The 12500-nt window shown below is 45.5% G+C and overlaps 1 protein-coding gene across 2 annotated transcripts in view; it reads right to left on the bottom strand.

Moving 5' to 3' along the window:
* c5 (complement component 5) overlaps positions 1 to 10272 on the bottom strand; it is an 18262-nt gene extending 7990 nt beyond the window's left edge. Inside the window, exons 1-21 of one of the 2 annotated variants that reach the window (XM_035640926.2) lie at positions 9907 to 10272; positions 8717 to 8912; positions 8468 to 8621; positions 7583 to 7653; positions 7378 to 7475; positions 7200 to 7282; positions 7023 to 7113; positions 6839 to 6947; positions 6430 to 6562; positions 5921 to 6036; positions 5572 to 5760; positions 5067 to 5270; positions 4776 to 4988; positions 4300 to 4449; positions 4089 to 4215; positions 3924 to 3989; positions 3103 to 3288; positions 2914 to 2998; positions 2708 to 2790; positions 850 to 989; positions 537 to 770 (exon numbers count right to left, since the gene is read on the bottom strand). In XM_035640926.2, coding sequence (XP_035496819.2) covers positions 537 to 770; positions 850 to 989; positions 2708 to 2790; positions 2914 to 2998; positions 3103 to 3288; positions 3924 to 3989; positions 4089 to 4215; positions 4300 to 4449; positions 4776 to 4988; positions 5067 to 5270; positions 5572 to 5760; positions 5921 to 6036; positions 6430 to 6562; positions 6839 to 6947; positions 7023 to 7113; positions 7200 to 7282; positions 7378 to 7475; positions 7583 to 7653; positions 8468 to 8621; positions 8717 to 8912; positions 9907 to 9974 — 2796 coding nt within the window. In that variant the 5' untranslated portion in view covers positions 9975 to 10272. Of the gene's footprint in view, positions 1 to 536; positions 771 to 849; positions 990 to 2707; positions 2791 to 2913; positions 2999 to 3102; positions 3289 to 3923; positions 3990 to 4088; positions 4216 to 4299; positions 4450 to 4775; positions 4989 to 5066; positions 5271 to 5571; positions 5761 to 5920; positions 6037 to 6429; positions 6563 to 6838; positions 6948 to 7022; positions 7114 to 7199; positions 7283 to 7377; positions 7476 to 7582; positions 7654 to 8467; positions 8622 to 8716; positions 9225 to 9906 lie in introns of those variants that run through there. The other variant, XM_035640925.2, reaches the window with a different exon arrangement.
* Between the last annotated feature and the right edge of the window lie 2228 nt (positions 10273 to 12500).

Genomic DNA, 12500 nt, shown 5'->3' with positions numbered 1-12500 from the left:
TCCGTGTGAGTCTCATGTTTCTACGTCGTGTTGAATACGCTTGTTGAACTAAACGTCCAGAACATGTCGCGTTCACGTTGAATTTTCAGACACTCCCGGAAACAGGAAATGGAATCAGCGGTGCGACACCATAAAGTGTCCCCTGTCGGTCGCTCAGTTGCTTTGCGGTTTGACACTTTACCACCAGGTGGCGCACTGGGGCTTTAACATTGTGTGATTCTCGCCCTCTTGTGCCTCGTTCTGCAGTTGTTTTGGAAACCTCCGTCCTTTTCACTCTCTAGTTCGTATTCTCACATTTCTTACATCGTTTGTTCCGTTATCTTTACGAACTACAAACTGTGAGAAAATGACGAGCGCTCACGTAAACCGGTGCCCTGGGTCAGTGGACCGAGGTCTGGAAATATTAGATAAATGTATTTCTATTAGCGGTGAGATTAATATTCAGGCTCAGTAGATGTCTTACGTGAATATAAATGTTTACGTCTTATCTGTAAGACCTGTGGTTCTGTCATTGTGACATTTTATTTTGTACACACCACCACCCGCAGCTTCTTCTCCAGGACGTCCGTGCCTCCCTGCCGGGTCCTCAGGGTGAAGGTCAGGGTGTGTTCTCCGGGCTGCAGGCCCAGCAGGGTGAAGGTCACTCTGCCGACCACACCCCCGGCCAGGCGGCTCCAGCTGCAGGGCGTGGAGCGCCGCCCCGCCCCCCCGGCCGCCTCCTGGGCCCGGAGCAGACAGATCGCCGAGCCGGCCGTCAGCGTCACGCAGTACTGAGGAGGAGGAGACGAGGGCGACACTCAGACACAAGCTGAGCATCATGGGACATGTAGTCGAGTGTGAGTGTGGTACCGTGACGCTGTCGGGCTGATGGTTGTACACGGAGCCCGTCACCTCCAGCTGTTCCCCTCTGACCAGCTGATAGGGCAGCGGGACGTCCACGCTGAGCGGCACACTGACTGACACCTGCACTGGCTCCGCAACACACACACCTGGACCACACACACCATGACGGACAGATTACTGATGGGTGATGGATTAAATGAAGATGAGGATGAAGATGAAAATGAAAATGAAGATGAGGATGAGGATGAGGATGAGGATGAAGATGTGGATGAGGGTGAAGATGAGGATGAGGATGAAGATGAAGATGAAGACAAAGATGAAGATGAGGATGAGGACGAAAATGAAGATGAGGATGAAGGTGAGGATGCGGATGAGGATGAAAATGAAGATGACGATGAAGATGAGGATGAGGATGAAGATGAAGATGAAGATGAAGATAAAGATAAAGATGAGGATGAGGATGAAGATGAAGATGAGAATGACAATGAAGATGAAGACAAAGATGAAGATGAGGATGAAAATGAAGATGAAGATGAGAATGACAATGAAGATGAAGACAAAGATGAAGATGAGGATGAAAATGAAGATGAAGATGAGGATGAGGATGAAGATGAAAACAAAGATGAAGATGAAGATGAAGATGAGGATGAGGATGAGGATGAAGATGAAGATGAAGATGAAGATGAGGATGAAGATGAAGATGAAGACAAAGATGAAGATGAGGATGAGGATGAAAATGAAGATGAGGATGAAGGTGAGGATGCGGATGAGGATGAAAATGAAGATGACGATGACGATGAAGATGAGGATGAGGATGAAGATGAAGATGAAGATAAAGATAAAGATAAAGATAAAGATAAAGATGAGGATGAGGATGAAGATGAAGATGAGAATGACGATGAAGATGAAGACAAAGATGAAGATGAGGATGAAAATGAAGATGAAGATGAGGATGAGGATGAGGATGAGGATGAAGATGAAAACAAAGATGAAGATGAGGATGAGGATGAAAATGAAGATGAGGATGAGGATGAGGATGAAGATGAAGATGAAGATGAGAATGAAGATGAAGATGAAGATGAAGATAAAGATGAGGATGAGGATGAAGATGAGAATGACGATGAAGATGAAGACAAAGATGAAGATGAGGATGAAAATGAAGATGAGGATGAGGATGAGGATGAAGATGAAGACAAAGATGAAGATGAGGATGAGGATGAGGATGAAAATGAAGATGAGGATGAGGATGAGGATGAAGATGAAGATGAGAATGAAGATGAAGATGAAGACAAAGATGAGGACGAGGATGAGGATGAAGATGAAGATGAGGATGAGGATGAGGATGAGGATGAAGATGAGGATGAGGATGAAGGTGAGGATGAAGACGAGGATGAGGATGAAAATGAAGATGAAGGTGAGGATGACGACGAGGATGAAGACGAGGATGAAAATGAAGATGAAGATGAAGATGAAGATGAGGATGAAGATGAGGATGAAAATGAAGATGAAGATGAAGATGAGGATGAAGATGAAGATGAGGATGAGGATGAAGATGAAAATGAAAATGAAAATGAAAATGAAAATGAAAATGAAAATGAAAATGAAGATGAGAATGAGGATGAAGATGAGGATGAAGATGAGGATGAAGATGAAGGTGAGGATGAAGACGAAGATGAAGATGAAGATGAAGACGAAGATGAAGACGAATATGAGGATGAAGATGAGGATGAAATGAAGATGAAGATGAAGACGAAGATGAAGACGAATATGAGGATGAAGATGAGGATGAAATGAAGATGAGGATGAGGATGAGGATGAGGATGAGGATGAGGATGAAGATGAAGATGAGGATGAAAAGACTCACCGGTCTTGAACATGCCAATGGCTTTGATCTCCCAGGTGGTGAGAGAGTCTGGTAGAGTTCTGCTGACCGACACCTCGCCTGGACTGAACACACACACACACACACACACACACACACACAGTTTAGTCTGGTCCATGTCTAACGTGGAGGGGGCGGGGTTTATGACCTGTACTGCAGACAGACACCAGGGGGCGATGTCATGTCACCTGACGCGCTGCACCTCCCACAGCCAGCTCTCAGGAAAGTAGCTCCGCACCAAAGAGGGAACCAGGTCGAAGTCCGGCCCCATGTCTGCACACACACACACACACACACACACACACACACACACATGTGTGATGATGTCAGCTTTTCTTCATCGCAGTGACACGGTGTCGACGTGAGTTCAGGCTGACCATGGCGTCCCAGGACCAGGTTGTGGTCCAGGTGCTGCTGGACGAACTCGCAGCAGGACCTGAAGATGTCACTGCAGACACGGTGTTTACTGAAGGTCTGCAGGGCGAACTGGAGGCAGGTGACACTCTTTGGGATGTACCTCATCCCTCGTTCACAGCAGGTCTTCAGACGACCGTAACTGTCCACTGCTCACACACACACACAAACACACAGGAAAACACAGTCACTGCTCGTCTTTATATAAAGTAACTGATCGTCTTTATATACAGTCACTGCGTCTTTATATACAGTCACTGCGTCTTTATATACAGTCACTTCGTCTTCATATACAGTCAGTGATCGTCTTTATATACTGTCAGTGATCGTCTTTATATACAGTCAGTGATCGTCTTTATATACAGTCAGTGATCGTCTTTATATACAGTCACTGCGTCTTTATATACAGTCACTGATCGTCTTTATATACAGTCACTGCGTCTTTATATACAGTCAGTGATCGTCTTTATATACAGTCAGTGATCGTCTTTATATACAGTCAGTGATCGTCTTTATATACAGTCAGTGATCGTCTTTATATACAGTCACTGCGTCTTTATATACAGTCAGTGATCTTCTTTATATACAGTCAGTGATTGTCTTTATATACAGTCAGTGATCGTCTTTATATACAGTCACTGCGTCTTTATATACAGTCACTGATCGTCTTTATATACAGTCACTGATCGTCTTTATATACAGTCAGTGATCGTCTTTATATACAGTCACTGATCGTCTTTATATACAGTCACTGATCGTCTTTATATACAGTCACTGATCGTACCTTTCCTCCTCTTCTGTTCCTCAGTCAACGCTCTCTTTGGACGAATCGCCGCTGAGCAAACTTCACCTGGACAAAGTCACTGATTATCTCCAATACAAACCTAACTACCCGTCAGTAAAACAAGGTGATTGATTGATTGATTGATTGATTAATTAATTGACGTACTGCTGGTTGACGGCCGGGCATTGGCATTGGTGATGAATGTGAGTCCGGCCAACCGGAAGACGTCAGCACTGTCTTTGCCGCCGCCCCCTCCGCAGCCCTGGTCGCTCTGCTCGATGTGACGCAGAACCTACAGGACACCGTCGATTCACACGTCACAGAGATAAAACACAGGTTTCCTGAAGAAGGTGAGGTGGGGTGTTTTGGGCGTTACCATGGCGACGGGGTCTCTGTAGTTCGGTCGTAGTGTGAAGAGGGCGGAGTCTACAGCAGACAGAGCCACCAGTCCCTCCTCATTGGTCCTGATGTCCAGCTGGAGCTTTTCCTTTGGCTTGTAGCTCCGCCTCCGAAATGAGAGATCAGTCTGACACACACACACACACGAGCGTGATGGCGAGACCAGGAACAGGTCCAGGAATGTACTCAATGACCTCACAGATCGTTTTCACCGCTGCCTCCACTTTCGCCTTGTTCTTAACAATAACATTATTTTTATGACTGTCAGGAACATTTGACCCTGAGCTGCCTTCGAGTGGACGTGTTGCAGATTTTGTAAACAAGTTCAGTTTGACCGAGACTAATGTTCAGACGGAGTCTTTAGTTTCCGCTTGGGACTTTCTGACTTTTTCCGCGTGATGCCCTTTAAATTAAAACCTGACCCCTGGTGAACCAGCCAGTGTCTCGTCGTACCTTGAGTCCACTGAGACACTTGTCTCTGACGTCCAGCCAGACGGAGTCGGCCACCAGCTCGGACGTCCCCTCTCCGTACAGGATGTAGTAGACCAGCAGTCTGATGGACGGGACCATGGAGGTCGTGACCTTGAAGCTCAGAGTCTGTTTGTGATCAGCACTGGAGACAAACGTGTGGCTGCCGAAATCCACCACCTTCCCTTTGGAGAGCACCTGAGGGGCCGAGCAGAGCGATGTTATCAGTCACTATGGAAACAGGACAAACCATAACAACGTGCATCGTCCCCTCACCAGGTAACTTAGGGCCCTGACGGGCAGGTAGGTGGGCGTGGCCGAGTACACCTTGATGTTGGCGTAGTTTCCCACCGCCAGGCCTTGGCCGGGCAGCGGGGGGTCGATGTAAAGGTAACGCTGGTTCGGTGAGTGATACGCCACCGCATGCAGACTCAGACTGGCCTGACTGGAGGCTGGGAGGGCGGAGTCTGCCGTCTCAAACTGTGACAACAACAAGTCAACAAGTCAGCAACAGAGACAACAAGTCAACAACAAGTCAGCAACAAGTCAACAACAAGTCAACAACAAGTCAACATCAAGTCAACAACAGAGACAACAACAAGTCAACAAGTCAACAACAAGTCAACAACAAGTCAACATCAAGTCAACAACAGAGACAACAACAAGTCAACAAGTCAACAACAAGTCAACAACAAGTCAACAACAAGTCAGCAACAGAGATAACAACAAGTCAACTATGATAACATTAACCAACATGATGAGATGGAATATAAAACATTACCTTCAGCACCGCCCTGACTCCTCCCCTCGGTGTATTGCAGATGAAGACAGCAAGGCCATCTGATTGGCTGTTGGCACTGTCGGGACAGGGCATGTCTTCATTCGTACTCCCCTGTTTGAACAGCTGCCGCTCCACCAAACGAACCTGAACCCGGTTCACCGGCTTGCCCAGATGATCCTTCACCAACACCTGCAGAGAAGGAAACAAACCAACTCTGAGTCTGAGCGACACAAAACTGTCCAGTACGATCAGTCGGACTCAAGCTGGTCTTCACTCCTGCAGGTGCAGGTGATGAAGTGTGAGCAGAATAACTGACAGAGAATATTGAAGCAGCGATCTGTCGGTTCACCTGGATGTTATAAGGAAGTCCAGGTTTGATGAAGGGGGGCGTGGACACCAGGCTCAGACTGTAAGGTGATTTGACGAACTTCACGGCAGCAAACTCCACCTCCTGAGTGATCCCACCTGAGATACAAGAGGGAGGTTGACTACTGTTACTGATGTGATGTAAATGTCTTTACTGTCACCATGTGGGGACTCAAATCTGGAAAGTTTATGACAGCTCGCTGCTTCAACTTCCTGTAATCTGTCAGAAAATCAGAACCATCCAAAGAATTGTTTTGTTACTCTGCTAGCCACCCGAACCCTGGTTCAGTTTGATCCGGACCCAGACCCCCTCTTTTGGTCCGAGCTAGTTTTGGTCCATTCGCTCGGACCGTGGCCCGAGGAACCTTTCACACCTGAATATTTGGTTGGGACCAAACAAGGCAGGTGTGAAAGCAAACCTTAGTCTCTGGGTTGTGAGTTGGATTAACGTTTGTCTCTGTGTTGGGGTTCGACATGTGGTTGTGTCAGTACCTGTGTCCTCTTGCAGCAGCACAGCTATGTACAAGTACTTCCCCACCAGGCTGTTGATGTCTTTTGGTCCGTTATGTTTGGACAGAATCGCCTCCATGTTAACAGTCACGTCCACTTCGCCTGTCGAGGACAACTGACACAGAAACACACTGGTAAAACCCGGGTATATTTTTCAACACCAGCAACAATAAAGTGTTCACCAAAAGACATACGTAGAGCAGCTGACCAGTGCATGTGAATCACAAAGACAAAGAGGTGGATGATACAGGAAGCAGCTAAAGGCTAAAATATAAACTGTGACAGAAGAGACTAAATAAAGTATAAAGATAAAGTCACACATGTTGATTAAAGCTGGTAGAGGATGACGATGTTCACAGTCATATGCTAGGTGTCGGTTGGTGTTTCTCACTCTCTCTCTGGTGACAGAGTTGGGGATGATGACTGGAGGATTATTTCCGCTCACATAGCCATAGCGCAGAAAGGCCTCTCCATCAGCCACAGGTGCACCATGCCGATACCTGAGACAGGTGGAAATACAGGTACAGCTAAACTCCTCATGTCTGAATAAGCCGAGTGTCGGCTGGTTTATTCACCTGGCCGAGATCTTGAGGTTGAACTTGTTGAAGCGTCCGAAGCTGATGTAGTTTGCTTCGGGCTCCACCAGGATGGAGAAACTGGGCAGAACTAATGCAGGATTACAGTTAATTATTCACATTATGACCAAGATTATTAATCACCAGCCGTTTGGCCAGTGGCACCACACTCCATACCATATTCTTTAACTTCAAAGTCTGTTCTCGCTGTTGTGGTGAAGTCACCGGAGTAGGAGGCTTCAATGGACCAAAGCCCCAACCTGAAATCACATATGGTACATAACAGTACAACAGCCGGGAATAACATTGACAACATTACATAATCACAGTAAGTTTGTTTTATTAAAGCTCTGACTTTGGTTTGATGGGGATCTTGAAGGGGTTCTGCATGGATGGGATTCCATTATTGACATCAACCATCTCCACAATATCCACTGTCATATGATCTGGGTCCTGTGGGGGACAAAGTTACTCATCTGAGATTACCTTGAGATGAAAGTGTTAAACATGTAACGTGTTGTTGCCCCCTGCTGGTCCTTCCTGCAGATCATTACACTCACCTTGAATGTCAGGAAGACGCTGCGATTGGCCGGTCTCAGCTCCTGGTTCAGGGAGAATGCCCTTACTTTGACTGGACACACAAATTAAAAAGGGTTGACCTGAACAACTTAACTGTTCTGAGTGATCACCTGGATTCAAGAGCTGACATGGACCACGTGTACATGAAGTGATGAGGACTTCTAGGGGATGACCACCTGAACATGGGCCTCCTGGCTTCATGAGGTGATTAGGAGCCGCTAAATGAGGACCGCCTGAGACCACCTGACCTCTTGAGTTGTTGGGGGCAACCAAAACTAGGACAACCTGAACATGGTTCACCTGAACAAGTATAATCTGACTTTAATGAGGATTACCAGGAAGAGGACGACCTGAACAATGTTATGAGTAGATCAGGACTAAAGGAGGACCACCTGGCTGACCTGACTCCATGAGATGATGAGGACTAACTGAACAAACACCACCTGACTTCATGGGTTCATATAACGACGTAAACGAGGACCACCTAAACTAAAAAGTTCTGACTTGACTACCTGAACAAGGGCCATCTGACTTTATGGGTAAATGAGGACAAACCAAACAAGAACTACCTGTAAAAGAAAGACCGGACTTTTATAGTTGTTAATGAATACCTGAACAAGGACATCTGAACTAGGGTCCCCTGGCATCATCCATTGACAAGGACTACTCTAATGAGGACCACCTGATTTTATGAGTTGACCACATCACCGCGGACCACACAACATTATAATGACGAGTTGAACAAGTACCACCGGACTTTATGAATGAGGACGATACAACAGATTTCGGATCAGTCAGGAAGTGAGGAGTGTGAAAGGGGGTGGAGCCTGAATTCAGGTTTATTCACGCCCATCTTTGTCTCTTACCACTCTGATGTGGGGTGTACAGCGGTTTGTCCGTCTGGATGAACAGGAAGCCGTTGGAGCGGCTGACAGCGATCGACAGGTGCTTGTTGATCTCTGCTGATTGGACGTGGAGGATCACATGTCTCACGCTCTTATCCAGCTGACCTGGGAACAGCTAGAAAGGAGCAGAAAAGTAAGTGACAAGTGACCTTTTACATAGGGATATATTTTAAATGACACTTGTAGGTCTCGGTGTGTATTGTGTCCCACCCGGACTTTGGCGGCGGCCTGATGGTGGTTCTGAGTGTTGAGGGCCACGACCTCTCGAGCCAGAACCACGTGGTCCGGAGCCATGGAGGTTTTCAAGAACACGTGGACCGTCACCTCCTCTGGAAACCCGAACAACTGTAGCAGCACCGTCTCCACAGCGTCCACACACACAGAGAGCGGCGCTGTGATCAGATACCTGAGGGAGGACGAGGGACGGCTCATCGTGCGAGTGTGTTGGTACAGTGTGTATTTGATGTAGGGATGGAACATGAACATATGAATCATAATCTATGTTGTGGAGATTTATGCTGTTTGGGTTAAAAGGAGAGATGAGGCGAGTTATTGTTCACATGCTGTTAACAAGCGTCAACCTGAAGAGTTTTCACAGTATCTTAATGATTTACTCTGGAGTCTGAGCGCATGCATTTATTAAAAACAATAACTAAACAAAAGGATGTATTGTTGACATTCATGTTTGCTATCTCTTAGTCTACTTCCTGTCCTCAGTTGGTGCTTTGCTATGCTTCTTGTCGCCTTACTGGCCACGGCCCTCCAGCAGTTGTCTACCGTGAAGTCATTGACAGAAAAGCGTCTGTTGCCCGTTACTGTTCACTCACTACTTCCTTCAGACTTTGTCACGAGTGTTACGCAGGAAACTTTTCAAAAACAGATGAAGAAGAACTCTCAAAGTGTCCCACTTTGTTCAGCGTCATCGAAATTTAACGGCATACTAAGTTTTCACGTGTTTCCGACCTGAGAAGACGACGGCTGGTGAACATACGCCGGGATCATTCCTCCGTCACCTCTCAGACACTTCAGCAAACGAAACAGTGCCATTGTTGAAGTGGCCTGGAAACAGTTGAGCAGTACTGAGTAGAACCCGCACGTGGTTGGACAAGTCGCCCATTGGCCACAGGAAGAAGCAGAAGTGGATCAGATCAGTGAGTTCATCCATCTCATGAACCCTCGTCATCGTTCAGCTTCTCCTCCGACGTCGCCCCCGCCCCCCCACAGTGTGAGCACACCGCGAACAAACACTGTTGGTTTGAACTTCTGGACCGAATCAACTGATCTGATCAAATGTTCTACAACAAATCTGCACAAAAACGTACTGATGTTGCGCGACCTTCTAACACCACGAGCAGCGACGAGTCGTTGATTAGTGATGTGAGTAATAAATGTTGACTTACGATCTGGACTGAGCCTCCGTCCTCCAGCAGAGACAACACACACACAACAGGACGACACACACCTTCATCCTGAAGATGACGAGGATTCAGACCGAGACGACTGACCGTCTGCAGCACAGACCCAGACGACTGACCGTCTGCAGCACAGACCCAGACGACTGACCGTCTGCAGCACAGACCCAGACGACTGACCGTCTGCAGCACAGACCCAGACGACTGACCGTCTGCAGCACAGACCCAGACGACTGACCGTCTGCAGCACAGACCCAGACGACTGACCGTCTGCAGCACAGACCCAGACGACTGACCGTCTGCAGCACAGACCTAGACAACTGACCGTCTGCAGCACAGGGTTGGATTTTATTAGTTATTGATCAACTCGACTATTGGCAAATTCCTGCGTGTCGTCAGTGGAACTTCCTGTTTGAGTTTGTCCCAAAGGTGAATTTACTCAGCCTGTGTTTTCTCATCTTACACAACAGTGTTGACTCAGAGTGTTTCAGCTCATCGTCGTCCAATCAGGTCACAGTCTGTTTGTTTGTTTTCTCTTCACTCTGCTGTAAAAACCACAAGATGAATATGTTTCAGTTCGGGGACATTTGTGGGCGATGACAGAATCACAGTTTAGAGAAGAGACTGGATGACAAGCTTCGTGTTTCTGTCGCCCTCTAGCGGCCGTGGAGGGAAACTACAGATGAGGAAAGAGACGCGAGGAGGTTATTTATTTTCATTTAGCAATTTGAGAATGTTGAGGATTAAGTCAAACTACATCAAAGAAGAAATAAGAAATATTCATGTCAGTGATAAAATAAAAATCTTGAGATTGAACTTGAAAATTCAAATTTGAGTCAAACTTTTGCGAGCGTATCAAACCTCTGACATCAGCTCATGAAGTACTCGTGGGATAGTTCTTCAGAGTCAGTTTAGTGTTTTTACAGGGTTCCAAGACGCAGTACGGAAACGTATGGAATTTGGTTTTTAGTAATTTCCAGGTCTGGATAAGCCTGGAAAAAAGAAAAGAGAGTACATGGGATAATAATTATGTTTCCAGGCTGAAGTCTGAACAGACGTGGATCCAAAGATGTTAGAATATTAAAGATCCGTCTGGATCCCTCTCGTCCTGAGAATCAGTGATGAACGTCGTCATAGCGACAGACTCTCTGTACCTGTCACTGTCACGACTGTATCCTCCTGATGACGGATGGTTACGTTGAACTGTTGTTTCCCCCGTTGGTGAAGAAAATACACATTTACCCAAAATTACTGAGATGAAATATTAATATTTTAATATGAGAACATCGGAATTGGAAGTATCAATATTTCAAAATCAATCCGCACATGAACATCACAACAGTCAGAATGTAATTTATGTAAACAATTGGATTTACTTAACATAATAAAATGTACTTAATAAACATCTATAGATTGTTGTACTCTACTTCTGTAATGTACGGAGAAGAAGGAACCCTGCTTTTATATTTGTTTGTTTAATGTTTAATTTAATCTTTATTTAATCAGGCAAACTCATTGAGGCCTGAGAACAATTTACATTTACACAAACAACAGAGGAATGAAATATATATATATATATATATATAAAGATTATCTCTATCATCCAGAACAGACTCAAGCGTTGATTTTACAGTTGTTTAATTGCGACTTGATGTGGAGCGACGACCTTTAATTCTATAGAGGAAACCAATTTAGATTTTTAAATTCTGAGCCAGGTTATGAATGTGGGTTTTGAATAAAAGTGTTAGCTCACGACAGTGATCAGTGTCGGGACTTGGGAGAGATTTGGACGCAGCTCACGGTCGTCAGTCCACGTTGTTCTCAACAACTTCACACGTTCTCCAACTGCAAAAAGTGAATGAAAGTCGTTGGATTATGGGACGAGTCGTTCCTTCGTCTTGAACCTTTGACTTTTCTAATGTTTTCTAATTATTGTTTTGCTCAGAATCAATAAAACGTTTGATGGTGAAGATTCATCTCGTAGTTTATCGTCTTGTTTCAGGATTAAAACTCTTTAAATAAAGATTTGATGAAATGTCATTGGAGAAAATGAACGAATGAGAAACTCACTTCTGTTCAAAAAGTGGGCGGAGTCACTGTTGCGCTCTATTAGTTTGTTTGCACGTCGTCTATCTTGAGTCGCTGGTGGTCGACAGACTCTCAGTGTGGTGAAGGTGAAGTGATACTTTATTATGAGTTTATATATATACGCTCAAATACAATGTCCTTTATATATAACATACTTAATATACTGATACACGCGTCATGCATGACCTCATACACACATATACAGAGATAAAGTGACAGTTGAATTAAATTCTGGGCATGAAGCTCATCTCATGTTCATATTCACATTCTGCTCACGAGATTATTTACTTCACACGAGGAGAAACAATCAGCCGTCAGCTACAGGAACTCATCAACATATTCATACAGAAGATCAGAGTTCAGAGGGAAAATCATGTCCAGACATTTACAAAGATTAGAAATTCAGATTCTAATGTTTTCTAGCAGGCGTCAGTGGACGGCGCCTGAGGCCCGATCTGGGCCTCGACCCACAGTTTGAGAACCACAGACATAAA

Source organism: Scophthalmus maximus, chromosome 19, assembly GCF_022379125.1.
Source record: "Scophthalmus maximus strain ysfricsl-2021 chromosome 19, ASM2237912v1, whole genome shotgun sequence".
Lineage (NCBI taxonomy): Eukaryota > Metazoa > Chordata > Actinopteri > Pleuronectiformes > Scophthalmidae > Scophthalmus > Scophthalmus maximus.
Note: the sequence above shows the minus strand (reverse complement) of the source record. Positions and strands in the feature narration are given on the sequence as shown.